General features: G+C 45.6%; 1 protein-coding gene across 2 annotated transcripts in view; it reads left to right on the top strand.

The window, feature by feature from the left end:
- Positions 1 to 276: 276 nt before the first annotated feature.
- Positions 277 to 27,828, top strand: part of TARS1 (threonyl-tRNA synthetase 1) — a 43,765-nt gene continuing 16,213 nt past the window's right edge. The window contains exons 1-2 of one of the 2 annotated variants that reach the window (XM_069880102.1): positions 277 to 838; positions 27,086 to 27,166. In XM_069880102.1, coding sequence (XP_069736203.1) covers positions 383 to 838; positions 27,086 to 27,166 — 537 coding nt within the window. In that variant the 5' untranslated portion in view covers positions 277 to 382. Of the gene's footprint in view, positions 839 to 26,347; positions 26,385 to 27,085; positions 27,167 to 27,828 lie in introns of those variants that run through there. The other variant, XM_069880101.1, reaches the window with a different exon arrangement.

The raw sequence follows: 27,828 nt of genomic DNA, 5'->3' as shown, positions 1-27,828 counted from the left end.
GGTTCCCGTCCGTCGGGGTATGCCTGGACCAGGGTGGGGATGCTTGTCCCCGTCTATTGGGGAACGCCTGGACCCGGGGAGGGGGGGAGCTGGTCCCCGTCCGTCGGGGGATGCCGGCACCCGGGGGTCGACGCCGCCACAGCACCGCAGCAAGTTTCCCACGGGTGGGGACGCGATGCGGCTCCCCTCTCCCGCAGGGCCTTCCCTCCCCGGTGCTCCCACCGCCCCGAGACCCCATCCTGGACCCCGGCCGGGCGCCCCTGCGCCACTCACCCCTCTCGCCGGTCTGGAGGGCACGGACGACGTCGTCGAGGTCGAGGTGGCGGCTGGTCTCGTCGAAGCTGTGCACGGCCATGTGGAAAGCCTCCTCCTGGAAGACCACATGGACGCCTTCCATGGCGAAGTAGCAGTTGCGCTCGGGGTTGCTGTCGCTGTAGAGCAGCGTGGCCCGGCTCCACTGGTGGTGTCGGAAGAGGGCGAGCAGCATCTCGCCCATCTTGGCGTAGGCGGGGGCGACGCGGGTGAGGTGCGAGTACTCGCCGCCCTTGGCCCCGAAGCCCGCGGCCAGCGCGCCCGCCGACAGCATCGGCACGTCCCAGTGCGCCGCCAGCCGCGCCACCGGCGCCGCCGCGTACTCGCAGACGGGGCCGAGCAGCAGGTCGGGGCGGCGGCGCTGCAGGGCCACCATGTCCACCAGGCTGAAGAGGGCGCGGTTCCCGCACGCCGAGTCCTCGTAGGTGAGCTGGAAGGCGTAGCCGGGCGGCAACCCGCCGCCGCTCTCCCGCAGGCTCCGCACCGCGTACTCGATGGCGGGGCGCACCCGCCCCAGGGAGAAGAGGTAGGCGTCGTCCTGCGGCAGCAGCACCAGCACCCGGATCAGCTTCTCCTCCTCCTCCTCCGCGCCCAGCGCCGCCAGCACGCAGCACAGGCTGCCGAGCAGCCAGGGCGGCATCGCGCCCGCCCCGCCCCGCCCGACCGACGGAAAACTTTTCAGGCTCCCCCTGGAACCCTCTATCCCCCTTTTTCTTTTTTTTTTCTTTTTCCTCTTTTATCCCTCCACCCGCGACCCCGGCCTCGAAACTGTTCGGTCGTGCTTTATTTCTCAGGTGTTTGGCGAGTTCACAACCTGCCCCAGCCTGCGGGTTACGGTCAGAGCATCTCAGCTCCGCTTTTCTCGTTTCCTTATAAATAGCAGATGAAGATGAGGAGGAGGATGATAACGATTAGGCTTATTCGCCCGCCCCTCCCCCTGCGCCGCCGGATCCCCCCGCGGGGCTACCAGCCTGCGCCCTCCCCGCTTAAGTAGCGCGGGAGCGGTCGGTGCCGCCGCCTTTGTGCGCGGGGCGGAGCCGCACCGCCCGCCCGCTGACACGCCCCGCACACCGCCCCGCAGCGCCCCACACACCGCCCCGCTCCCCCCCGCACACCGCGCGGCTCCCGCGGGCAGCGCGCAGCACACGCGGCACCCGCAGGGTGTGTTAAACCGCGGCTTATTGGGGTCCCATACACGTTTGTAGCGCCCAGCATGCGTGTAACCTATAGCAGGCATGTAACCCGTATCGCATATGTAAGCCCTATCACACATGTGACCCGTACATATAGTAATGTGTATCGTGTATGTACTCCTGTCATATATATAACCCATACACATAGTAACGTGCATCGTGTATGTGTACTGTATCACGTATGTACCCCGCATCATGTATGTAACCCTCATCATGGATGTAACTTGAACACTTATGTGAAGCCTAGCATGTGTCACCTATATCACGTATGTAACCCCAATCACATATGTAACTCCTATCACATATGTAACCCATACATATATGTAATGCCTAGCATATGTGTAACCTATATCATGTATGTAACCCCTATTGCATATGTATCCTGTACACACAGTGTGTTATTACCCCATATCATGTATGGTACACATAGTAATATGTATTATTTATGTACCCCATAGCATGTATGTAACCCGTAGCATGTATGTAACTCATACATATATACAAAACATATCATGTATGTGACAGGTATCATCCATGTAAGCCCTATAATGTATGTAATCCATACATGTTTGTGACACGTATCATGTATGTGACCCATACCGCATGCACAAGCCCTATCACATATTTATTTAACCTGTGCACTTATGTAATGAGTATCGTGTATATGACACTTACATACATGTACCCACAAACCTTCCTAACGCATGCCATGTGAGTCCCAGCAGCCGGGACCAGGGAGTAAAGGATCCCATTGCTCTCTCATTTCTTTAAAGTGTTTTTTAGGGGTTGTTTCAGCCCGTGTAAGCTGCACTTCACTGCATGAGGGAAGCATTTCAGCCCCAGCTGAAGGGCTCAGGGCAGGGCTGGGGGATTTGGCAAAGACGAGGTTGTGACATCAGCACCGAGGGATGTGAGCAGCACCCCAGAGGGCACTGCAGCAGGGTTCAAGCAGAGCTGCCCGGTTTCCATCTCCTCACCCACGAATTTGCCCCTACTCAGGGACAGCAGAACCCTACTGGGAAGACTGCACTGGATCCCTAACCCCTGCACATATCCCTCTGGTGTCTTTCTGAGATCCCCATGCCAAGAAGGGCCAGGTGCAGTTTTCTCTTGCTTCCCACCTGCTGTGTCTCAGAGATGTGATTTCATGCCCAAGCAGCAGAAGTTTCCCCAGCGAAAGGAGTCAAGTCCTGTTCTGAGATTATTTTCTTGGGAAAAATATTTTTTTTTCCCTTGACAGCACTGGCGAGTCACAGCATGTCAAATGCATCCCTGTTCAGCTCTAGTCACTGGCCATGGAGCTGCTACGATTAAGATTTTGTTACTGTGCATTCAAAATGGGCACTCCTGTTCTGCAATTAAGTCAATGAAAAATGTTTTGTGAAAGAGGCTTTGGAATACCTGATTCTTTTTGACAGCAAAATCCCAAAGCATGGCTCTGTATGGACTTTTCTGTGCCCTGTAGCAAACCCAGAGCAGGGCTGAGAAGTTTGGTTGGTTTTGCTCACTCAGAGAGTGCCAGGTTTGCACTCAAAAGGTGAGCAGACTGCTCCTGGCTTTACAGGATGTGTTTGTTCAGTTTGGCACAGAGGTCATCATCAGGGCAGTATATGTAAGCTTAACTTTTATTGCTGCCTTCATTGAGGTCTGTGAATGGGAAACCTGCGCTCCTGGGGTGACCATCAGCTCACCTATAGATGCCTCAGTTAAAAAAGAAAGAAAGCTGGAAGCGCTTGTGCAGTTACAGCCGAGAAGTGGAATGACAACAGTAGATAACACAATTTACAGACATAATCATCAAAGACATCTTCTCCTTGGGAGCATTTATCTAACAGGGCTCGTTAAAATAAAGAAGCTCAGAAACTCAAAGATGGGAGGCATCTCTGAGAAATCTGCCTCTCACGTAGTTTTATTTGATTACTGAACCAAACTTCAGAGCGTTCTTGAAGATTACATAAACAGCCACCCTGGTGAAGCTGGTTGTGTATGTCCCTGTACCATAAGTTATGTCAGGCATTTTTTGTTGCAAATGACTCCGTATAACACAGTAGAGATTAAGCAGAATGTTACAATATACAACATCCCAGCCATCTTCACCACAAAGCTTGCAAAAACATTTTCTTAAGACACATTTTGAAATGCTGACCTTTGTAGTCACTGCTTTATGGTGACCCTACAGATGTGTTTACAACACCGAAATCTGGACAGATCTCTCTTGATTCCCTCCTTCCCCCACTGGAATATCTTTTTCATTTTAAGTGTGAGCTCCATATGCTCCTAGCTGCCTTATTTGAGCATAAGCTATGTAAATACAACAGAGGAGATAGCAAATCCACAAATCACAAGGCTGCCACCTCTTCACACTGGCTGCTCCTTGTGAGGTAAAGTGCTGCTGGGAGTGAGTAAAAGTGGGAGAAGCAGGGACAACATGAGGGGGGAAAAGAAACAAAAGGCATCTAGCCAGAACTGCGTAGCAGTAGCAGTATTAAAGAACAGTTTTGTTGCTTTCAGAAAAAGATTTGCTCCTCGGTATGTGGTCCTTACTCACCTGAGCAGTTGCGTTTAGCCTTATGGGAGTCTGCAGAATCAAAGTGTCATGAACATTTCAGTTGTTCCCCTTCACCCTAGGTTGTTTTATAGAGAAAAATCCAAGCCTATGATTGATTTACTTTTCTGAGCCAGAAAGTTAAGCATGAGAATTTACTTGTTAATCCCAATTCAAAATGTCACTTAATCCACCTCATCATTAGTTCACTTACAGTATTTTCCATAGCTATAAATCCAACATTTCTCCACAGACATTATTTTTTTCAGCTACACAAATGCTTTTTAATAGGAACAAATCCTGTAGTCATCAATCAGTAGCAGGCAGAATGCCCACAGACTGCAGTGAGAGCAGAGATTTCAGGCTGGCCCTTTAGGACTAAAGTAATTTCAAACACAGGCTTTCCCACCCTCCACACCCACCCCCCCAATAATCCATACACAGATCAAGAATCACTTAACTTGCTCTAGCTAGCATTAGCAACAGTCTGAACTGCCTGCTGGAGCTGTAGAAAATTCTTCACAGACAGGTTCACTGAAAACATAGTCCCCCCTAGAGGTTGAAAAGATGAAATATTTTAACATCATCTGCCCTGCAAATACATCCCATCATTCAAACTTTAAAATTCTTTCCTTCTTTTATCAAGAAAACTATTCTATTTTGATTTCAAGGAATCTATATTCTTCTAGGACACACCTAAGGGATTTCTTGCCATGACATGTTGTATCTGGGTGTCTTTTCTTGTGTTTCGTTTACTTATGTTATATAAAAATGCAACGCAGCTTTTGGGTGAAAATATTGCAGAATGAAAACTCAAGATGAGCCAATATGATGCTAAAAAAACAAATGGAAAGGGTTTATATTTACTTACTCTTCTTTTCATGGACACCAACTTTTGCATAGATGTGTATCCAAGAACTATAAGATGGCGAAACACACAAAACTTAAGTGTACATACATACAGTAGTAACACTTTGCAGAACTCACTACTTTTGCTATCTAAACAGCTGCCACTTCATGCAGAAAGTAAGGTAAATTTTACAAATAGGCAGAACTAAACGTGGGAAGGCAAGCTGTTATGTTCCAGAGGCCTAGGGCGATCGCAAGATCATCTCTTCACTACACTACTTGTCTTAAATAACACTACTAAAATCATGGCTTGCTGGTCCCCAGCAGTCACACAGCGTGACACCTCTCCTGCCAATGCTGAAAGATGAGCTGAGGTGCAGCTCCACGAGAGATGGGCTGTTCAATTATGTAAAGGCAGATGCTAGGATCATAAAGACTGATAGTCCAACAACTGCCCACCCACAACTAGTACCAGATTCTGCTCATGCTTTCAGAGAGTATTTCAAAAAAGGAGGTACTCTCCTAAAGCAAGCAAATTATGGGTCTAAAACCCAGCCTGGTGACCCAATGGAATCTGATCAATACTTGCTGTCTTTCCTCACATCTACAGAGCAACACCTAATGTAAGGTGGAAAGGGGGAGGACAACAAATCAGGAAATCTTCGGTGAGATAAATACCCAGGCAAAATGCAGCGCTGCTATGTCTTACAGAAAAATCCTGGTCTCAAAATTGTTCTAAGAGGTCTCAATCTGGCATAAGAAGAATTATAACAGGTAGGAATGCTAGGGAAGTACCCTGATTTATCAAAATTAGATCATTGGCAACTGATATGAGTTACAGTAGCTTCAGGAAATACTCAATTAATACCTTGGGACTGATACAGTATAAATCACAGTCAGCACATGTGTTGTGTAACAGCCTTATTTCTGCATGCTATATATCCAGCAAAGAACTGGATACATACCATCATTTGCATCATAAGACTTGGAGACTCCCTGAAGCACTGCCCTTCACTGCATGCAGGAACAACATTAACGACCTTGAAATAAAGATGTCTCATTAGCTCTTCCATGATAAGCTTTCAGTCACCTCATTTCTTCTCCTGTTCTTTTTCAGGCCCATCTATCTGGCATTATAGCAGGGATAAATCAGATCTGACATATTTTATGCACAAAAAAAGTTGAAGATAGGTAATAGATTTGCTTGAGAAGTTGTGAGAATAACCCTATTTTACAGCGGCAGCCCATCAAGACAGCATGTTGGAATTACATTCCATGTTTCCTTTCGAATTAATGCCCTAGTCTGCATGAACAATAAACTGTATACCTTAGTAATGAATGTATCTAAGTATATGATACACTGCCAAGGAAATATAGACCTTGTTCAGATTCATGTTTATTTTAATACAGAGAAATAGTTTTTCATTTCTATGATGTCATTAAAATTGTCACAAATTGTATATAGCATTTTTCAGTTTCTAATAACTTATCACCCATCTCAGGAAGGTTATCCTCTGAAAACTGCAGGAAGAAATTCTGCAAGTTCTGTGAAGGACAGGCAAAATCATCTTTTGAAGTTTTTTTTCAAACAAGAACAGCGTGCACAATATTATGTTTCTATTGTGAACTACTTTCTCTTCAGTACCCCAGCCACTTCTAAACTGAAGTAGTTGCTTTACAGACTATTAAAAAGCACATTTTTCTCTCCCCATGACTAGTATTAATTAAAAAAATAAATAACTCTTGCCTGTCTACAGCTGCAACAATAACTTTGCTACGACTATGTTTTTCATTTCTGAAATGAAAGAAACCTAAAAAAGACATGACTACAGAAGAGGTCCATATTTTTCAATAAATATAATCATTAAGATATCTTAGTTATTATACTTAAAAAGTTCTGGCAACTTCTTTTTTACTTAGGCCCTTCAGTTCGGAATGGAAGGAGGAGCAGGGAGCCTGTGAGTAAGGGACAGGGACATAAAAATGTGTTTGTGTTTAATCAGGTGTGATTTCCAAGGTTAGAAAGAGTGATGTTCCTTCAAGTAGTTCTTCAAGCAGAAAAAGGTTAACAGTGTAAATGCAGTGTTTCCACTGCCCTGTGTGTGCACCATCCCATTGCAACTTGTTTATCATGTAGTTCCGTTGCTGTCCATCCCCAGCAACTGAGCTTTATACTCACCCCAACCCTGTACCCAACCAATAACACAACAGCACATTCAGAGCACCACATGGAATACACTTGCTTTGGGCCAGGACTTTGAGGGACGTTACCTGCCCCACACTGCTGAATAAGGGTATTAGAAATAATACTGGGAAACCTCTTTCATTTTCTTTGTATAGTCCAGGGAAAAGCTGGACTGATTCCTCTGCCTTCTCCTGAGACATGAAAGCACTGGTAATCCTCCAAGGACAGATGGACACTGATTCTTAGCTGCGTCCTACCAAAGATTTTCCAAAGCACATCCTTCCCAGAAAGAAAACACCTTGGGTAACAAGAATCAATCCTTACATTTCATTTCAGTTTGGGGATTTTTTTTAAATTAGTCTGATTAGTAATAAGAAAGTATGCTATATTTTTATGGTATTCCAATTATAACACTATGCCAGGGAGAACTTGGTCTTCTTATTATGTATAGATGGGTATCTATTGAAGTAATTCTCAATTCAGTATCCGCAAAATGTAGTCTCTGAGATTATACTAACAGCAAGCAGCCAAACAAGTAAAGGTGTAAGAATTCAAAGGCCAACTAGAAATCATGGACTCATTTGTTAATATGACCTTATTAAAAAGAACCAGCTGAGAATCAATTCCCAGGGCCGACTTTGAAGGTAAGTAGCTGCTAATAAAAGCCAAGAACTGCTATTCAAATGCAAGTCACTCTATTCTCACTATAAAATTTGGCAGGTGGTTTGTACGTGTGAGGTGATCTGTCTGTCTATTTGTGGCATATGAGTGTTGTGCTACACAAGACACAAGTTGTGCATTTTGGGGTTGGCCTTTGCAGGGATAGGGGTTGAATTAGATGACACTTACGAGTCCCTTCCAACTAAGGTCATTCTATAATTCCATGCTAAGAGCTTGCATGGTGTTGAACTAGTGCCAAACATGGAGCAGGCAATGTGGGCAAACACTCAGAAGCAGTGCAATACTTGCAAACTTCCCTGAAAGATAAATGAGGAAAATCAAAATGACTGACCAGGCTGAGCATAACCCAGGTCACAAGTGGAAATAAAAGGGTTAGCCTTCAAGGGCAATGGAGTATGGCATTACTCATAAATCCACAAATGAAAAAGTGCCCTGCTTGTATAGCATGGTTATTGATGCCGTGCAGGTGTCATTTCTGTACCACCCACAAACAAGAGTCTGTGTTCTTGGGGGTTTATTGGAAACCTATGAGTAATACAATGCTCTACTGTGGAAGTTGTGTTGTGGTGGTTTTGAAATCAGTTAACACGGGCTGTAAAAGAGAGATCTTATTTTTGAACCAGTCCCAGGTGTCAGCCATTTGAGTTCAAGAGGTCTTTTTATTTATACGGGAATTCCTTGTAAAACTGTAAGTGTAATCCAAGTATAAATCCAACCACCAATGAAATCCAGTCTACTAACATAAATACTTTCTACTCTTTCCTGGGTTCAGTTTAGCCTTGGATGGTCACCACTGAGATGAACAGGACATTGGCCACTTTGTTCCTCACGTGCATTCAAAGTCTATACAGAGGACTTAGAAGGACTTGTAAAGGAAAGATCGTTTCTGCCTGAGTTTTGGTAACTCTACAATAGGCACCCATGTTGCCTGTAAAAGAAATGTTAAAAATATTGTCATGACGTCCCTCAAAAACAGAGTTGGGATCAGACATCCCAGATCCAGTGTCAGCCACAGGGTTGGACTGCTGCTGTATATAATCTCAAGACAGGAACTATTTTGATGTGCTACTTTCATGTGTATTCCCGTATAAATGCAACAGAAGTCTTATGACACAAAGAAACCAGACATCTATGCTTTAGCTGGATATTCAACACTACAGGCAGTGCTGGTTTACATACTAATATCAGGCCTAGAGCTGATTAATCTTTAAGAATATCCTGAGGGAAAATGTGGACTATCTTTTTAAGCCAGATGAGTTCGTTGATACAGTTTGTGGTTGTGTTGGTACAGCAGGGTGAGAGATCTGAACAGACAGCAATGAGCCATCAGAGACAGGAGGCAGGAAGCCCTTAGAGCTGCCATTAGCTCTGTGGTCTCCCTAGGTCTTTTTCACTAAGTGTTACTTAATGAATAAGTTATGCAAAACACATGCAGGGGGAACCTCACTTTTGACACTACTGACAGGTCTTGTTGCAGTGACTTGATTTTTCTCTTTCTTGATTTTGAGATATGATATTACAAGTTCTTGAGTAATCATTGGCTTTTGAGGGAAAGAGAGAAATGCTGAAAAGTCTTTTTAGAAAACACAGAATTGAAAAAATCTCCAAGATCATCACACTTCTCATTCTGCAATTAGCAGCAGTCATATGTTCCTCTGCACAAAAATGCACTTGAAGAATGCCTTTTACTGATGGATCTAGCTCTGTTTTAAAATTAGTTCTTATTTTGTCCAGCCATCCCCTCTTTTGGAAGGGTTTCCTATAGTACTGCGCTTTGACTTCCAGAGACTGTCTGTAAATTCAGTTCATATGACACTGAAAAAGGAGGCAGGTCCTTTTTCCCCTTTCAGCTGAATAGCACCTGCTTAATTGTTGGTAACTCTGTTGTATCAAATTTTATCAGATGTCATTCCAGATGCAGTAAGGAGTAATGTCATTTGGTGTTTCACTACATGGAAGGAGGTGGAGTTTCCAAAAACTTTAAAGAGATTAATGTGGGAAAAACATACCAAGTCAAGTTAAAATGAGTTTCATACTGTCTACTTCTGTTATTAGTAGCACAGCTCAGTGAAACATTTGCATTCTAGTTCCTACCCAGGCAGGGAGCCTGGAGAGCTGAAGCTGTGAAGACGAGACTGTTCTTGTGCTACTTTCTGCCTGATGTGAGAGTCAGGTGAAAGACTGATTTACAAGGTATGAAGATCAAGGACCAACAGATCATCATGTAGTCCCGCACTATATGGCCAGAGTCCCATTTGATGGATGGAAGGTGTTCGTGTAATGTCCATGGAAGTCTTCAGACCCAACTCAGAACTTCGCTCAAGATTTAGATATTATTGCTGCTCAGACATGAAAGTATGGAATAAAATATCTTCTATTGTAAGAAGTAGAGTTTTTCTCCAAAGCAGCAGGTAGTGACTTAAAGTATTTAATTAAACACTTTAATTAAAAATTAAAATACGTGCTACAGGAGTTCTGTTATTTTCAGTTTATGAAAGGCCTAATGCAATAAAAGAGGGAATACATGGACTTGGTGGAACACATATTTGTCATTTGTTGTCACATCACTGAAATGGGAACAAATTAGATTTCCAGCTGAGAAGGACAAAGGCTCCAGGAACAGATGGGTGGGTGGAGGAAGACAGAAGAGTAATGAAAAAAGCACAGAGCAAAAAGTGGGACAGCAGTAGTCAATGAGGTGTCATGTGCCAAAACAAGTCAAAGGAGGAGGTCTTGCACTTAATGAAGAGCCGGTCATGTCATATGCTAGTTAATGTCACTTAATTTGACTGAGATGGGTAAGAGGTCAACAAACAACATTGACAGAGATTCACAGGTTCTAGTTCCTGTTAGGAGGCAGTAACGCGGCAGTGCAGAAGAGATCACTTCTTGAAGCTGCCAGAAGCAGAGGAAGAGGAAATGGATATGTCCTCGTCCTCTCTGAAAGACAGAGAGGCCTTTTGGAAGTGTAGGTGCACTTGTGCACTTGCACATCCATCCTAGCAGTAGCTGATCTCAAGGAAGGGGCTTTGCAGACTGGTCTCCAGCCCCTAGCTGGCTGGCTCATCCTGAAGAGTCACAGTCTGAACACGAGTGAACAATACGATGCTGTTACATTAGCAGAAGTGCTGTATGTCAGGTCTGAGCAACAGTCCTCTCCGCTCCGCAGGTGTACTCTGTCTCCTTTGAACTTTATTGTTTCGAGAGAAATAGAGACAAACTGGCAAGTTCAGAAGGGAAGAACAAAAGTCTGGAAGAATGTTTCCCTGAGACAGGCTCAAAACATAAGTTTGCTTAGTCTAGCGAAGAGAAGACTGAAAACAGATGTTGTGGTCCCTACATGGAGGAGAAATGTTTTAAAGATAGGTTGTTTTTCTTCTATTCCATGCTATTGCCAAGGCACCCCATCCCCTTCTTGGAATCCCCAACATAAGAAGGACGTGGAACTGTTGGAACATGTCCAGAGGAGGCTACAGAGATGATCAAAGGGCTGGAGCACCTCTGCTATGAGGACAGGCTGAAAGAGTTGGTATTGTTCAGCCTGGGGAAGAGAAGGTTCCGGGGAGACCTTATAGTGACCTACCAGTACCTGAAGGAGGCCTAAAAGAAAGCTGGGGAGGCACTGTTTACAAGGTTGTGGAGTGACAGCACGAGGGAGAATGTCTTTAAATTGAAAGGGGGAAGATTTAGACTAGATGTTAGGAAGAAACTCTTTGTGATGAGGGTGGTGAGGCACTGGCCCAGGTTGCCCAGGGAAACTGTGGGTGCCCCATCACTGGGGGTGTTCAAGGCCAGGTTGGATGGGGTGGTGAGTAGCCTGCTCTGGTGGGACATGTCCATGGATGATCTTTAAGGTTGCTTCCGACCCAAGTCATTCTATGATTCTGTCTTTCTCCTAAGTAAACTTTGAATAACTGAAATATTGCATCTCCACACCCCCACCACCCCCCCCCCCCAATATGTTCTTCTTCTGATCAGCCTCTAACAACGGAGACCCTCAAGAATCCATCTACTGTAAGCTACTGCTCACTAAGGAGAATTTTGCATCCTCCGTTCCTGTAGATGTTAAACCTTAAAATTATTTACCAGTGTAATATTATTTTTAGTAATATTCTAAGTACTTCTAAACAAAAATGATACAAAGAAGAAAGACTTCACGTAACTTGTCACAAGCAGTTTGACAAAATTCACAGTTAAGATGTTGCTATTTCCATCAGCTTTCTGTGTTTCTTTATTTGAAGCAGTGTTATGGAATTGTATCCATGAAACACCGTTAAAAGGGGATGTTAATGAGAAGATCACCAGAACATTTGAGTCATGGCTAAATAAGAAACTGAGAACATACTTTTCAAATAAAGTAAATTTTACTGGAAATGTGTGGAATTAAGTCATAACTGCAATGAAAAATATGTTCAAAGGAAACAAAACCCTAGAATGCAACATCTGCTCTTCCTATGCTTCCTGCCACTCCCCCCCAGGTTGTCTGATGGAGCCTGTGGACGAGAAGCTAATGGAAGAACTTTTTGTCCTTTGGTGTTTGGAGAGTGTTTTCAGTGCTACAGAGTGTGATGGATATTGCTTGAAGTAAGAAATTGAATTTAGAAAATCGATGGTTAGGGACTGTACCAAAAGAGTGACTCAGAAACTAATTCCTTGCTTCTAATCACAGTGTGTAGGAAATGCCTCCATGTGCCATGTCATGGCTTAGTGTGGAGGACTCTGCCTACAGAGAATATGAATGAACAATTTAGCCTCCATGATGTGCCAATCACTTCTTTTTCTGCTGAGAGTAGCAGGAAGGATATCTGATCAGGCTAATCATTTTTTTTGGGCTAATTATTTTTTAAATTTCATAAGTTATGACATTTAACTTTTCATTGTATAGGTATTAATATAATAATATTTAATAATAATATTTAATAATTATAATAATAATTAATATATCTGTGATCTCTTTTTACAGGCACAGAAAAGACTGTTCTCAGGGGAAAAAACGTAAGTGACATTTAAAGGCAAAAAGAGGTATTCAGAGACTGGAATTCCATCATCACAAAAATATCTGAAATAAACTATGGTCTTAGACTTCAAATTCTGAGATACACACTAAAATGAACCATCAAAGCTTTTTGTTAGGGAAAGAAAGGTTACCACAAAAGTATTTGGGCTTTCAGAAAATCCCACATATGGGGAAAAACGTTCTATGTAGTAGACTATCTTGATGATGCTCAGTTATAGTAAAAGCTAACTTAAATTTATGCAGAAAAGGCAAGGCTGGATCCAAGAGCCAGAACTTTGGGTGAATGTTGTATCGATTGGATATTTAATTTTAGTTCATTGCAATAGTTGAAGTTGTCATGAAGGACAGCTAAGGACATACATTATTAATTTTTTCAGTGTATCGCCCTTCCTGCTCAATATATGCGATTGTGAACATTTTAAATGACTGCTGTCTTCTTTGCCTCAGTCTTTAATAGTAAGGTAAGACGTTCTCAGGGTACTCAGCCTCGTGAGCCAGGAGACAGGGAGGGAGAGCAGAACAAAGCTCCAGTGATCTAGGAGGAAATGGTTAGAGACCTGCTCAGTCAACTAGACATTCACAAGTCTATGGGGCCAGATGCAATCCACACAAGAGTATTAAGGGAGCTGCTAAAGGTGCTCATCAGACACCTTTCCAACATCTGCCAGCAGTGGAGGCAGACCGGGGAAGTTTCACTTGATGGGAAAATGTTATGACCCTGTATGAGAAGAGCGGGAGGGAGGAACCAGGGAACTCCAGGCCTGTCAGTCTGACCTCAGTGCCAGGGAAAGTCATGGAACAGGTCATCTTGAGTGCTATCACACAGCACATGCAAGAGAACCAGGTGATCAGGCGCAGTCAGCATGGGTTTATGAAAGGCAGGTTCTGCCAAACCAACCCGATTGCCTTCTATGACGAGATTACCTGCTTAATGGATGAGGGAAAGGCTGTGGATGTTGTGTACTTGGACTTTAGTAACGCCTTTGACGCTGCTTCTCATAGAATTTGGCTTGAGAAACTGTCTACTACTGGCCTGGACAGGAGTATCCTCTGCCGGCTTAAAAACTGACCCAGTCGCCAGGCCCAAAGAGTGGTGGTAAATAGAGTTAAATCCAGTTGGAGGCTTGTCACAAGTGGTGTCCCCCAGGGCTCAGTGCTGGGTCCAATCCTGTTCAATATCTTTATCACTGACCTGGGTGAATGGATTGAATGTACCCTTAGTAAGTTCATGGATGACACTAAGCTGGGTGGAAGCGTCAAAATGCTGGAGGGTAGGGAGGCTCTGCAAAGGGATCTGAACAGGCTGGACTGATGGGCTGAGACCAATGGCAGAGCCCTGCACTTGGGACACAAAACCCCATGCAGTGCTACAGGCTTGGGGAAGAGCAGCTGGAAAGCCGCCTGGAGTAGAATGACCTGGGGATGTTGGTCAACAGCCAGCAGAATATGAGTCAGCAGTGTGCCCAGGTGGTCAAGAAGGCAAATAGCATCTTTGCCTGTCTCAGAAACAGTGTGGCCAACAGGACCAGAGAAGTGATTCTCCTGCTGTACTCAGCACTGGTAAGGCTGTGCCTCAAACCCTGTGTTCGCCTTTGGGCCCCTTGCTACACGAAAGACATTGAGGTCCTGAAGCACATCCAGAGAAGGGCAACAAAGCTGATGAAGGGCCAGGAGAACAAGTCTTACGAGGAGTGCATGAGGTATCTGGGGTTGTTGAGCCTAGAGAAGAGGAGGCTGAGGGGAGACCGTATCGCTGTCTACAACTATCTGAAAGGAGGCTGTAGTGAGTTGGGTGCAGGTCTCTTCTCCCAAGTGACAGGCAATTGGACAGGAGGAAATGGCCTCAAGCTCCACCAGGGGAGGTTTAGGCTGGACATTAAGAAAAAATTTTTCACAGAAAGGGTCATTGGGCACTGGAACAGGCTGCCCAGGGAGGTGATTGAGTTCCTGGAGGTATTTAAAAGGCAGGTAGATGAGGTGCTCAGGCATTTGGTTTCTTAGGGGACAAGTATGGTTGGACTCCATGATCTCAAAGGTTTTTTCCAACCAAGTGATTCTATGATTCCATGATCTCTTCTGGAAGAAGCAGGAAATTGCCTGGTAGATTTGGCAGACTCCTTGGCACCGTGAATACTACTGGACCACATACCATAGTTGCTATACGTGAAGCCATAATAGACATAGAAACAAAATAAATCTGTCCTCCTCCTTTACCTGAAATATCAGTTAATTTTCTTATTCTTCTAAAAAGACAGCTATTTTCTTTTAATCTTAAGGCCGCAAAGTTGAAAACTATCAAAAGCCAATGATTATACTCTGTTTTCCCAGCATGTTCAAGTCTGAATCAGGATTTCTGTTATTTTCACAGGTGAAATGGCAGCTTGCTTTATTTTTTATATAATATCAAGTGTTGTTAATTTCTGAGTCTGCATTTTTAAGCATGCTTTACTGAGCTTCCATGAAGTATGCAGCTTTGTTCTACCAGCCTGGGAGAGATTAATACAGCAGAAAACTGCACAAAAAGATTTATATTCTCAAAGATGAGATTCCCATATCTGCATCATTTTGTAAGAGGAGCTGATAGCACTTTTCTTGATGTGGGCTCGAAGAAATCCACTAGACCTTGAATCCAAATGATTTATTTTGAATCTTGGATGTAAATGGGTGACTATCACACAATTTGGTTCTCAAATTAGCTGGGAGTTTGAAAAATTAGTAAAAGGTCTACAGTGAACAGGGTGTATTCAATGTACATCAAACATCACAAAACCAAGACACTTTACAGAAAGGTGAGTGCTGCATGAGAAGTTAGATGAGTTTCCCTAGAGCAGCTAGTGAAAGTAAATGGTGTAGGTGTGTTACAGATTGTGAAATATTTTCCTTAAAATATCATATCTTTCTCTTCCTCAATCGTACTCTTTGTTATGCTGGTTTTTTTTCTCCCTTTTAATATTCTGATTAGCTTTTTTAAAAATCTCTTTTCTTAAATGTTAATTATTTTACATTTTAGTATTCATTCTGATTTCATTTTCATTTTGTTTTCATTTTTATTGTATTTTGATTTTTTCAGCTTTCCTAAATGAAACATAAGCCAAACGATGTTGCAATACCAGTCAAACTTTCCAATCACATTTTTTTCCAACAAACTTCAAATGAAGCAGAAATATCCATTCACTTACATGGTGATAACCATTACGGTACACTGAAATCAAATTGCACTGACTTAGAGTCCAGTTAAATTAGGTCACACGTCTTTAATTACGCTGCTTAAAGAGTGAATCCAGTAAAAGGAACTTATTCTTGTATTTTATGCCATAAATTCTGTTATCTAAAGGCAAGAAGGGTGAGCCGGGCATCATGTGGAGTCGTTTCTCACCAGCACTGCGTGTTTTGCTACTGCCATCTGCTGGAAAAAGGGACAGTTCCCCCTTAGTTCTCCCGATTGCATTTGAAGTTTCAGTCACCTCTTTAACAGTATCAGTACAAGGTCTTGTTCATTTGAGGATTAGATAATCTATCTGTAAGTTTTGCAATGTAGTCTTTTAGCTAGTTGTAATTCATTCACACAAAGAGACTTTAGAAGATATAGCAAACCCAAAAATTAGTATTTAAAAATAATCATCCTTTTTATCATTAAACATTGTATTGCTATAGAACATCTTATATTATTAAATGTAGCTGTTTAAGAAATATTTTTTCTAATATTTATGCTGCTCATAGTCTCCTTTTAGACAACAAGTAAATTATTCAGGTCTAGACCTGATTCTTTAAGTTCATATTTACTACACCTTTGCATTTTAATATCTTAAAAAATACAAATATTTGCAATTTTGTTAAGGTCCTACATTTGTGATCAAGTAATGTGGTGATGTTCTCTCATCCATTCTCCACCACTGCATTACCAGTATTTTAAAGCTATGCAAACCTGCATAATTTACCTGCACTTTTTCTTACAGTCTACAGAGTCTGAGGTAAAACTAAGCACACTGTAGCTGACTGAAATGCTTTAAAATCCCGACTCATTGCTGCAGATGAAGAAGCGACTGTTACAACAAGCAGAAGCAGTGGGTGCTCTGCAGGTGGCAGAGGTCCAAGCCAAGCATGACCCCTGATTTTAGACTCTTCCAAGTAAGGATGCTGTGCCAAGATTTCCAAAAACATGAAACCTTGTCATAAACATCTTTCTTACATTAGGCTGCTGTACCACTTCACCAAATGCAGTAAGGGCCTTGAGACAGACCCCTCAGGGAGCCCATACAAGAATGTGCTGAGAAAAAGTAACCTTGCTAAAAGAAGATTTTATTTATTATGTAAAAGCAACAGCAAGGAGAGAAGGAGAGGTGTGGAAGCATGGCTACGAGGGCAGGGGCACATGGACATTCAGGAGCTGGGCTGAGCTGTCAAGGACAGACCGACCTTGACAAGAGCTTTTGCACAAAAACAGGACGTTGTGGTTAGGAGGAATGAGGAAGTAAGCTCGGTAAGTCGGGAATTCTTGGAACTGTAACTTTTGTTGTGATCCAATCAGGTATCGATAATCATGAATATTGATGAGCAGCCACAATATAATGCGTGCCTTCTGATGAATAAACGAAGCTTGCCTATCAACCATATTAGCTGTGCGAGTCTTTCCTCCAGCAAGGAATAGCGACATCTGGTGACCCCGGTGTGATAGCGCTCGACGTGACACCGCTCAGCTACGCTTGCTGTGAGTCCGGGAAAGCGCTAGTTGCAGCCGCTAGGAGATAACAAGGACGAACTAGCAACAAGTCCTCGCATCTGGATCGACCCTACAGAGGGGATCTCGCCGCCCAGAGCTGCCGCCCGCCGTCAAAGCAACAGGAGTTGCCGGTAAGGCTGCCAAAAAGCTCGAGGTCGATATAGAAATTAGAGATGGAAAGGCAGGCAGCATATGATTTGTTAGTGTGCTTTTTAGAAAAGCGAAAAGTACAGGATTTAGACCTGAAAAAGGAGGTGATCAAATTATTAATGTATGGAACAGCTAAGATGCATTTTAGCGATCCCAACACAGTTTTTTGCATTGAGGAATGGAGCGCTCTAGGGGACACATTGTGGGCAGCTGTTATTGATGACGATAAGACAGCCAAAAAGTTGTCCCGTCCCTGGCGAGCAGTCATAAACTGCCTCAAACAGCACCAGGCAGAACAAAAGATTGCCCAGCAAGCTAACCAATACTTAAATCCAAAAAGTCCATCAACCGCATCAGAGTCATTGTCAGGAAAACCCCCAAACCCCTCTGATGGTATAATTCAGTTAGGAAGGCAACAAATCACTCTGCCCCCTTCTCCTGTGAATGTCGTAATCCCCTCGGCTCCTCTACTCCCGGAGCCCTTATCCCCTAGGGACAACAACCCTTCCCTAGGCCCAGCTACCTCAGCTCCGGAGGAGAAGTCCAAACTAGAAGGAGAGGCAGCAAAATACCATAGTGAGGGGGAGGTGGAAGTGCCCCGTGTTAGCAGCCCTACGCCAAGGCGTAGAGAACCCAATATTAATGCACAAAAATGGAAACAAATTTTACGAGATGCAGTAGATGACGGAGACTTTGAGGCTGCTAGTATTTTGGCAGAGGCGGTCGGTCAAGCCTTCCCTGTCACATGCGTTCAGCAGCCTCAAGGGCTCGTGGGTACCGTAATCTCCCTGGATTGGAAACTTATCGCTCAACTAAGAGCTACAATAAATGAGACAGGGATTCATGGAGAACCCGCTAAACAAATGCTGAACTATATTTGGAGCCAGAATATTCTCTTACAAAATGGTATTCGAACTATTACGAAAATGATCCTTAATCACAACAGTTGTTGTGGCAGGCTCACTGGCATGAGCTATGCGTTGCCAGCGCTAACACACAGCATGATCAGGGCCATCCACTCAACAAGGTTACGTATGAGGAACTCATGGGAGTAGGGCCGTTTTCTAACTCAGATCACCAAGCGACGCGGGGGCCCGCTAAGCTAAGGGAAGCGATGAGGTTAACTTCAGAAGCCCTCGGGAGAGTCAAGGTCTCAACGGGTATGCCCACATACATGGGGATTAGGCAAGGCAGAGATGAACCTTTCGCCAGTTTTGTCGACAAAGTTTCAGCCGCTATTGACCAGGAGGTAGATGTCCAAGACTGGATGAAAGGGGGTCTTTTAAGGCAATGTATACTGCAAAACTGTAATTCAACCACGCACTCAGTTTTAGTCACCCTCCCTGGGGATGCCTCAATTGAAGTGATGCTTGATCGAATGAGCAGGGTACCCGTGGGACCACAAACCGTGTTGGTAGAAGCAGTTAAAGAAATAGGGAGGGCAATAGTTAGTAGTCAGGAACAAGTATTGGCAGCCTTGGCACCACTCCGGCAGTCAACCCTCATACCTCGACAAAGACCAGGAGGCGGTCCGTTAAAGTGCTTTCGTTGCGGACGATCCGGTCACATTCGAAGGATGTGCCGCCAACCAACCGTCTGGTGTCCTAGCTGCCGATCGGACACCCACAGCGGAACCGCATGTCATTGCCAAGCGGGAAACGGACGCCCGAGCGCCCAGAGCCGCCACGCGCAGACACCAAGTGCGACTCCCGCAACCTTGATGGTCAGCTCCTCCAACCTTCCTCCCAGCTCCGTCCCTACACCAGCGGATCAGCAGGGCTGGACCTGGCAGCCGCAGTAACTGTCACTCTGATGGACACCCGTTCTACCCGGATTCCCACGTGAATACAGGGACCTGTTAAAATTCATGGTCATCCGGTATCTGCGTTATGGATAGGACGATCTTCGTCTTTTATGAAGGGACTAGAAGTGGCAGTAGGCCTCATTGATCTGGAGTATACGGGAGAAATAGAAATTATGGCAAAAACGGACTTTCCACTGATAATAATAGCAGAAGGAAGCTGCATCGCCCAGCTCGTACCCTTGCCACCCTTCGTTCCTGCCCCACAAGAATCAGTAAAAATAAGAGGAGATCAGGGATTTGGTTCTACAGGAGGCCTAGCCCTACTAACATTGGGGCTAGGAGATCGCCCCATGACAACCATTACAGTAACACTCAACAAGGAAACAATTTGTTTAAGGGCTTTATTGGACACGGGAGCAGATATGAGCATTATAGCCTCGCACGCATGGCCGCACAACTGGCCTCTCAAGGAAGCCCACAGTACAATTGAAGGAGTAGGTGGACTCAATGCTGCTCGGAAGAGCTTACCTGTAAAAATCACATTAGAGGGATGCTCGGTAACCTTACCTGTATCAGTTATTAACCTTCCACTGAACATAAGTGCCTTGTTGGGCTGAGATGTGTTGTCACAGTTGGGACTAATGCTCACAGATATGCGCCAAAATTTTTAATTTCGGCCACTGACAGGACTTTGCCAATCCAGTTGACATGGACAGTAGACAGCTCAGTATGGGTCGAGCAGTGGCCGTTGAAAAAGGAAAGTCTACAACAAGCCCATGCATTGGTCTATGAGCAGTTACAACAAGGACATTTAAAACCCTCAACTAGTCCATGGAATATGCCTATTTTCGTGATAAAGTCTGGTAAATACCGTCTTTTACACTATCTGTATGCAGTTAACGCCCAAATGCAAGAAATGGGGGCCCTTCAGCCTGGAATGCCTAGCGCCTCTATGATCCCGCAAGGATGGCACCTACTCATCATTGATCTCAAAGACTGCTTTTTCACCATTCAATTACATCCTGTGGACACACAGCGGTTTACCTTCTCCTTGCCAGCGATTAGCAAAGAAAGACCGGTGCAGCGTTACGAATGGACAGTATTACCCCAGGGAATGCAGAACTCGCCCACTATATGTCAGCTGTATGTGGACTCTGCGCTTGTACCGCTGCATAAGGAGTGGCCTGAAACAATCATATACCATTATGTGGATGATCACCAAAAGTCTGTTTGTATTAAACCACTTATGTTTTTTTAGACAGTCACAGTTGCCACCAGCTATACGACACCATTGCATAGCATTGGAAGAAACCCAACAGACACGAATGTCGGTCATGTACCGCGACCCAAGAACAGGAACGTGGCAAGGACCGGCTGAGGTCCAATACTTGGGCCGAGGTCACATGTGTGTGCTTACCTCTACAGGCTCTCTTTGGGTCCCGAGTCGATAGACTAAACCAGTGAATGGACCCTGAGGAATGGCAGCGGAAGAGACTTGTCTGTCTGATACGGGCACCACTGCAGGAACTCAACCAGGTGCTGAATAAGCAATATACGGCAGAAAATAGAGATCAGGTTGTTTCCATAATCGTCAAATTAACCCATACCACTAGGCACCTGGCGGTCAGTTGCGTCTGCTATAAGTGTCATAAGCGCGGGAGTAAGGCTTGGATAAAAATATTGTGTGGAGGTTGTAGAAAGCAATGGTGGGTCTTCCAACAAAGGTTGCAGACACTATGGTGTGCCAATTGTGTTTTTAAGTGGTATCGCGCCACGTCACAAAGGGGACTTCAAGAATTTACAGGGTGTCCGGGTTGAGAAGGACTTGAGCTAATAGAAGATTTAGGGGCGCGAGAAAACTTACAGTTGGCTTGGTCATTATATTGGGAGAGCAAGAGAGTTATCGCCCAGCATGACGCTGTTATTTTGGATAGTGTCTGTAAGACGGGCATTGGGATTCCAAGTCTGTGGCAGGTGGACCCTAGGAATTGGGATGACCTTTGCCGTCTTCATGCTCGCGGGACAGTGCGTAACAGCCATTCACAGGATTGATAGCTGCCAGAATATGTGGGTCACCTGAGCCAACCAGATAGGCCAGGAAAGCTTTTGTTTATCTATGAGTACCCCCAGTGATCCCTTTAAGACACGTCTAGTTAGAGTACCGTGAGACAACAGTCATAATGCAACTGAATTTGGGGCCTGGACAAGCGGGTGGAAAACCCCGCAGGCCGCCAATGAGATGTTATGTGAGCTTCTGACCAGTTCTCCTGTTACAGGAACGGTTAATCTTTGTGGTAATAGCACCGGGAAGTTCTTCATAAATAATCTCATTGGGGCGCAGGCATAGTATATAGCTCAAGGCTTGAATACAACAGGCTCCGAGCCTGAAGAATTGGACTTATTAGGCTCTGCCCCCGGCAATTATTGTTTACAGTTTGGTTTTGCAGGCTTAGGAGTAAATATTGTTGAAAAACGAAAACAATATTATCGCACAAGCGGAACGATCATATCCCGTACCAACCCTATATATAGGGACGAAACTATATATTGTGGGAATTGGAGCAAGCCCGTTAACTCCAGTGATCTTCCCAGACGACTACCTCCTGGAATATTTTTAATCTGTGGAGACGGCGCATGGCAGGGAATTCCCTCCCGAGCTGCAGGAGGTCCTTGTTATTTTGGCCGACTTACCATGTTTACCCTCTCTATTCAGCAGTTATTAAAAGCTAGGGGAATGGCTCCAAAGTCCCGACAAAAGCAGGGGGCAAAATGGCTGACCCCAAGATGCAACGACCAAGTTGCGCTATGGCAACCTCCCTCAATTATTACAGCATCTATATTTGCGTCAGAGGTTGCCTCAGCTCAGGCTGTCATGCAGCTAAGACGTCTAGCTTGTTGGACCGGTAAACAGATTAATATAACCTCGCAAGTAATATTTGAGTTACTTTTGGATGTTGGTAACATCCGACATGCAGTATTGCAGAATCGTGCAGCAATCGACTTTTTGCTATTAGCTCACGGGCATAGTTGTGAAGATTTCGAAGGTATGTACTGCATAAACCTATCTGATCATTCTGCTTCTATCCATGCACACTTAAAAGAGCTTGAAAGCAATATGAGGAAACTTAGAGTGGTTAGCAACCCATTTGACGACTAGTTGCAATCCTTGAGAATCTCAAGATAGATCCGGGAAATAGTTTGTGTTAGAATTATATTGATTGTTATCTTTTCTGTGTTACTATTGTTACCCTGTTTGTTAAATTGTATACAACGTATGTTAGACAAGGCAATGCAGTCGGTGTGGCCAGTACAAAAAGAAAAAGGGGGAATTGTGGAAGCATGGCTACGAGGGCAGGGGCACATGGACATTCAGGAGCTGGGCTGAGCTGTCAAGGACAGACCGACCTTGACAAGAGCTTTTGCACAAAAACAGGACGTTGTGGTTAGGAGGAATGAGGAAGTAAGCTCGGTAAGTCGGGAATTCTTGCAACTGTAACTTTTGTTGTGAACCAATCAGGTATCGATAATCATGAATATTGATGAGCACCCACACTATAATGCGTGCTTTCTGATGAATAAATGAAGCTTGCCTATCAACCATATTAGCTGTGCGAGTCTTCCCTCCAGCAAGGAATAGCGACAGAGAGGAAGGTTACAAAGCAAAAAACCTGTGCCTGAGTATCACACTATTTTATTACAGACACCAGTACCCTTCAGCCCCCTAACCTCCACCAAACCTCCCCTCTGGACAGGGACAAGCAAAGTGGGCATACTCCATTGTCCAGATCTGATAGGATCTCCTCAGATCCTGGGAAGTCATAAAATCATAAGCGTTGGAAAAGACCTCCAAGATCATCCAGTGCAATCATCCAGCTGACATCATCATGCCTACAAAACCATGCCCTGAAATACATTTTTTTAACACCTCTAAGGAAGGAGACTCCATCACTTCCCTGGGCAGCCTGATCCACTGCTTCACCACTCTTCTAGTGAAGAAATTTTTCCTAATATCCAATCTAAATCTCCCCTGGTGCAACTTGAGGCCATATCCTGTCATCCTGCCACTTGTAACTTGGAAGAAGAGATCATAGAATCATAGAATAACCAGGTTGGAAGAGACCCACTGGATCATCGAGTCCAACCATTCCTATCAAACGCTAAGCCATGCCCCTTAGCACCTCGTCCACCCATGCCTTAAACACCTCCAGGGAAGGTGAATCAACCACCTCCCTGGGCAGCCTGTTCCAGTGCCCAATGACCGTTTCCATGAAAAATTTTTTCTGATGTCAAGCCTGAACCTCCCCTGGTGGAGCTTGAGGCCATTCCCTCTTGTCCTGTCCCCTGTCACCTGGGAGAAGAGGCCAGCTCCCTCCTCTCCACAACCTCTTTTCAGGCAGTTGAAGAGAGCAATAAGGTCTCCCCTCAGCCTCCTCTTCCCAAGGCTGAACCCCAGCTCTCCCCTTGTAGAGCCTCTCTACCCTCCAGTAGATCAACACTTCCACCCAGCTTAGTGTCATCTGCAAACTTGCTAAGGGTGTACTCAATGCCTTCATCCAGGTCATTGATAAAGACATTGAAAAGAGCTGGACCCAGCACTCAGTCCTGGGGACACCACTTGTAACTGGCCTCCAACTGGAATTAACTCCATTTCCCACCACTCTCTGGGCCTGGCCATCCAACCAGTTTTCCACCCAGGAGAGTGTGTGCCTGTCCAGGCCAGAGGCTGACAGTTTTCTAAGCAAAATGGTGTGAGAAACTGTGTCAAAGGCTTTCCTGAAGTCTGGGAAGATACATCCACAGCCTTTCCCTCATTCAGTAGTCGTGTCACTTCGTCATAGAAGGCGATCAGGTTTGTTTGGCAAGACCTGCCTTTCATGAACCCGTGTTGACTGGGCCTGATCACTCAGTTTTCTTGCATGTGCTGTATGATAGCACTCAAGATTGCCTGTTCCATGACTTTTCCCTGGCACTGAGGTCTGACTGACAGGCCTGTAGTTCCCTGGACCCTCCCTCTGAAAAAATTTTAAATGATCTCTCCACTTGTCCCATTACACCGTGGCCTGTCGCCCCCATGCACTGCAGACTTGTTGCTGGGCCCCACCTGCTCCAGCTTTTGGTCTACACTAAGTGATGCTGCTGCCTCTCTCTAGGTCCATCAGCCAATACCAGCTGATGCAGCACACACACTGCAGCCTTGAACCCATGGGTGTCAATCTGGCTGGCTTTGCCTCCCCTGCCTGGCTAGGATTACAGTAGTGTGCCACTGCACCCGGCAAGTACAAATCAGACATTGGTCAATCTCAATTTTATTTTATTTTATTTTGTTTTAGTCTGCTTTGCAAAGAGTACTCCCATTACTTGATTCATCCTTCATAGTATAATAGAATATCCTGAGCTGGAAGGGACCCACAAGGATCATCAGGTCCAACTCCTGTCCCTGCATAAAACACCAAAATTCACACTACATATCCGAAAGCATTGTCCAAACGCTTCTGATACATTGTCAGGCTTGCTGCCATGACTCTTTCTCTGGGGAGCTGTTCCAGTGCCCCATCACTCTCTGGGTGAAGAACCTTTTTCTGATATCCAACTTAAACCTTCCCTCACACATCTTCCTGCCATTCCCTTGGGTTCTATCATTGGTCACTCAAGAGAAGAGATCACAGAATCACAGAATCACTAGCTTGGAGAAGACCACCTTTATCATTGAGTCCAACCATTCCTATCAAACACTATACCATGCCCCTTAGCACCTCGTCCACCCGTGCCTTAAACACCTCCAGGGAAGGTGACTCAACCACCTCCCTGGGCAGCCTTTGCCAGTGTCCAATGACCCTTTCTGTGAAAAGAATTTTCCTAATGTTCAGCCTGAACCTCCCCTGGTGGAGCTTGAGGCCATTCCCCCTTGTCCTGTCCCCTGTTACTTGGGAGAAGAGGCCAGATCTCTCCTCTCTACAACCTCCTTTCAGGTAGTTGTAGAGAGCAATGAGGTCTCTGCTCAGCCTCCTCTTCTCCAGGCTAAACACCCCCAGCTCTCTCAGCCGTTCCTCATAAGGCCTGTTCTCCAGCCCCTTCACCAGCTTTGTTGCTTTTCTCTGGACTCGCTCCAGAGCCTCAACATCCTTCTTGTGGTGAGGGGCCTAGATTCTTGAGGGACTCCGTTGTTAGATGTGATCAGAGGAAAAACACATTCTGCTGAGGAGATACAATGTTTCATTTATTCACAGTTTACCTACAAGGATCACAGAACCATAGAAACATAGAAGGTTTTGGAATGATCTTATAGATTACCCATTTCCAACCCCCTGACAGGGACATGGACACCTCCCACCAGACCAGGCTGCTCATGATGCCACCCAACCTGGCCTTGAACACCTCCAGGGATGGGGCAGCCACAAATTCCCCAGGCAACCTCTGCCAGTTCCTCACCACCCTCAGCATGAAGAATTTCTTCCTAGTATCTAATTTAAATCTTTCCCCTTCCAATTTAAAGCCATTCCCCCTCATCGTATTACTCCATGCCCTTGTGAAAAGCCCTTTCCCAGCTTTCCGTAGCTCCTTTAGGTACTAGAAGGCCACTATAAAGTTTCCCTGGAGACTTCTCTGAAGCAATTTAAAAGACAGGTAGAATTGGTGCTCAGGGATATGGTTTAGTGGTGGACGGGTGTGGCTGGACTTGATGATCTTAAAGTCCTTTTCCGACTAAATGATTCTGTAATACTGTGACTCTGGGGGTAAAGGGATCAGGACTCTGCAGCCACCCTCACAGGTGCTGGCAGGCGCTTGTGCAGCTGCCCTGAACCCTGCGCCCGGCCCGGCCCAGCCCAGCCGCCCGCCCCCGCCCCGCCCCGGTTGCATCAGCCGCCGCTCCCCTTTGCGCCTGCGCGGCTGCTCTCCGCGTGTGGCCATGGCGGGCGCTGGCGAGCAGGTGGGGCCTGGGCTCCGCGCGGCGACCGCAGGGGCGGCCCTGCCGCCGTGGTGGGGGGAGCGGGGCTCGCCCGGCTGCGGGGCAGCGGGAAGAGGGGAGGGAGCGAGCGAGCGAGCGAGTTCGGGGGGAGGAGGGGATTTACCCGGAGGTGAAACAAGGAGGGATCTCGGTGGCGGGGGGACACGGGTCTGTTCTGGAGCGGGTCCAGAGGGGGACACGATGATGATGCGAGGGCTGGAGCAGCTCTGCTCTGAGGACAGGCTGAGAGAGCTGGGGATGCTCAGCCTGGAGAAGAGAAGGGTTTGGGGAGACTTTAGAGCTCCTTCCAATACCTGAAGGGGCTGCAGGAAGGGTGGGGAGGGTTTTTTTACAAGGACGTGTAGTGCTAGGACAAAGGGGATGTCTTTACATTGAGAGGGGGAAGACTGAGATTAGACATTAGGAAGAAAGTCTTCGCAACGAGGGTGGTGAGGCACTGGCACAGGCTGCCCGGGGAAGCTGTGGAGACCCCATTCCCGGAGGTGTTCAGGGCCAGGCTGGTTGGGGCTTAGGCAGCCTGGTGTGGGGTGTCCCTGCCCCAGGCAGAGGGGATGGAACCGGCTGATCTCTGAGGTCCTTTCTGACCCGGACCTGGAGAGGGGGGCGGTTACAGCGCCGTCTGTGTGAGGCAGTGAGGAAATGGTGCTTCCCTCCCACCTCAGGTAGACGCTGGGGAGGAAAAAAAGGCAGACTGTGGGAAGAAGAAACCGAAGGAAGGAGCCAGCGATGGAGGGCGAATGGAGGTAAGCTGCTGCAGGGCTGACTGATGCGGTGCTCTGGTTGCTGCCTCGTCTGCTGTGCAGTTCATCCCCCTAAAGTGTCTTGTTTGTTACTCCTATTGTTTTACTCAAGTTTTATGTGAAGCGTCTTTGTTGCTTTTTGCACGAAGTTATATTGGTGTAATGGGAGAGCGTCTCTGATTTCTCTTGTTACTCTTTCCACCCTGCCTCTGCACCAGGAGGTGGGCAGCAGGTCTCTGGCATGGGGGAAGCCTGCTTACCTGCTCTGCCTGTCTGCCCTCCTGGTGGGTAAACACAGATCCCTCTGGCTGAACAAGGGGAGGGCTGGCTTCTGGCCGGCACTGACCCTGAGCCAGCTGCAGAGCTGTACAACCTTAGTTGTACCCAACCTGATAGTCCTGCTGACGTGTAGGCTTGAGTCAGCTCCTGTCTGAGTGGCTCAGAGTAGAAGCGTTCCTTCTTTTCTTTTGACCTAGTAAGAAAAATTTGGGTTTATGTTGAACTTCTACAGTCTTTTAAAAATTATTTCTGTTGTTGTGTAGCTTATTGAAACGGATGTTTGATAAGCTGTTTAACAGCTTATTAGCAGATGTGTAGTTTATTGAGTAGGTGTACAGTAGTACTTTGCAAGGTAATAATTTTTATTAAACTTAGTTCTTATGTGT

Source organism: Phaenicophaeus curvirostris, chromosome Z (assembly GCF_032191515.1).
Source record: "Phaenicophaeus curvirostris isolate KB17595 chromosome Z, BPBGC_Pcur_1.0, whole genome shotgun sequence".
NCBI classification, from domain to species: Eukaryota; Metazoa; Chordata; class Aves; order Cuculiformes; family Cuculidae; genus Phaenicophaeus; species Phaenicophaeus curvirostris.
Note: the sequence above shows the minus strand (reverse complement) of the source record. Positions and strands in the feature narration are given on the sequence as shown.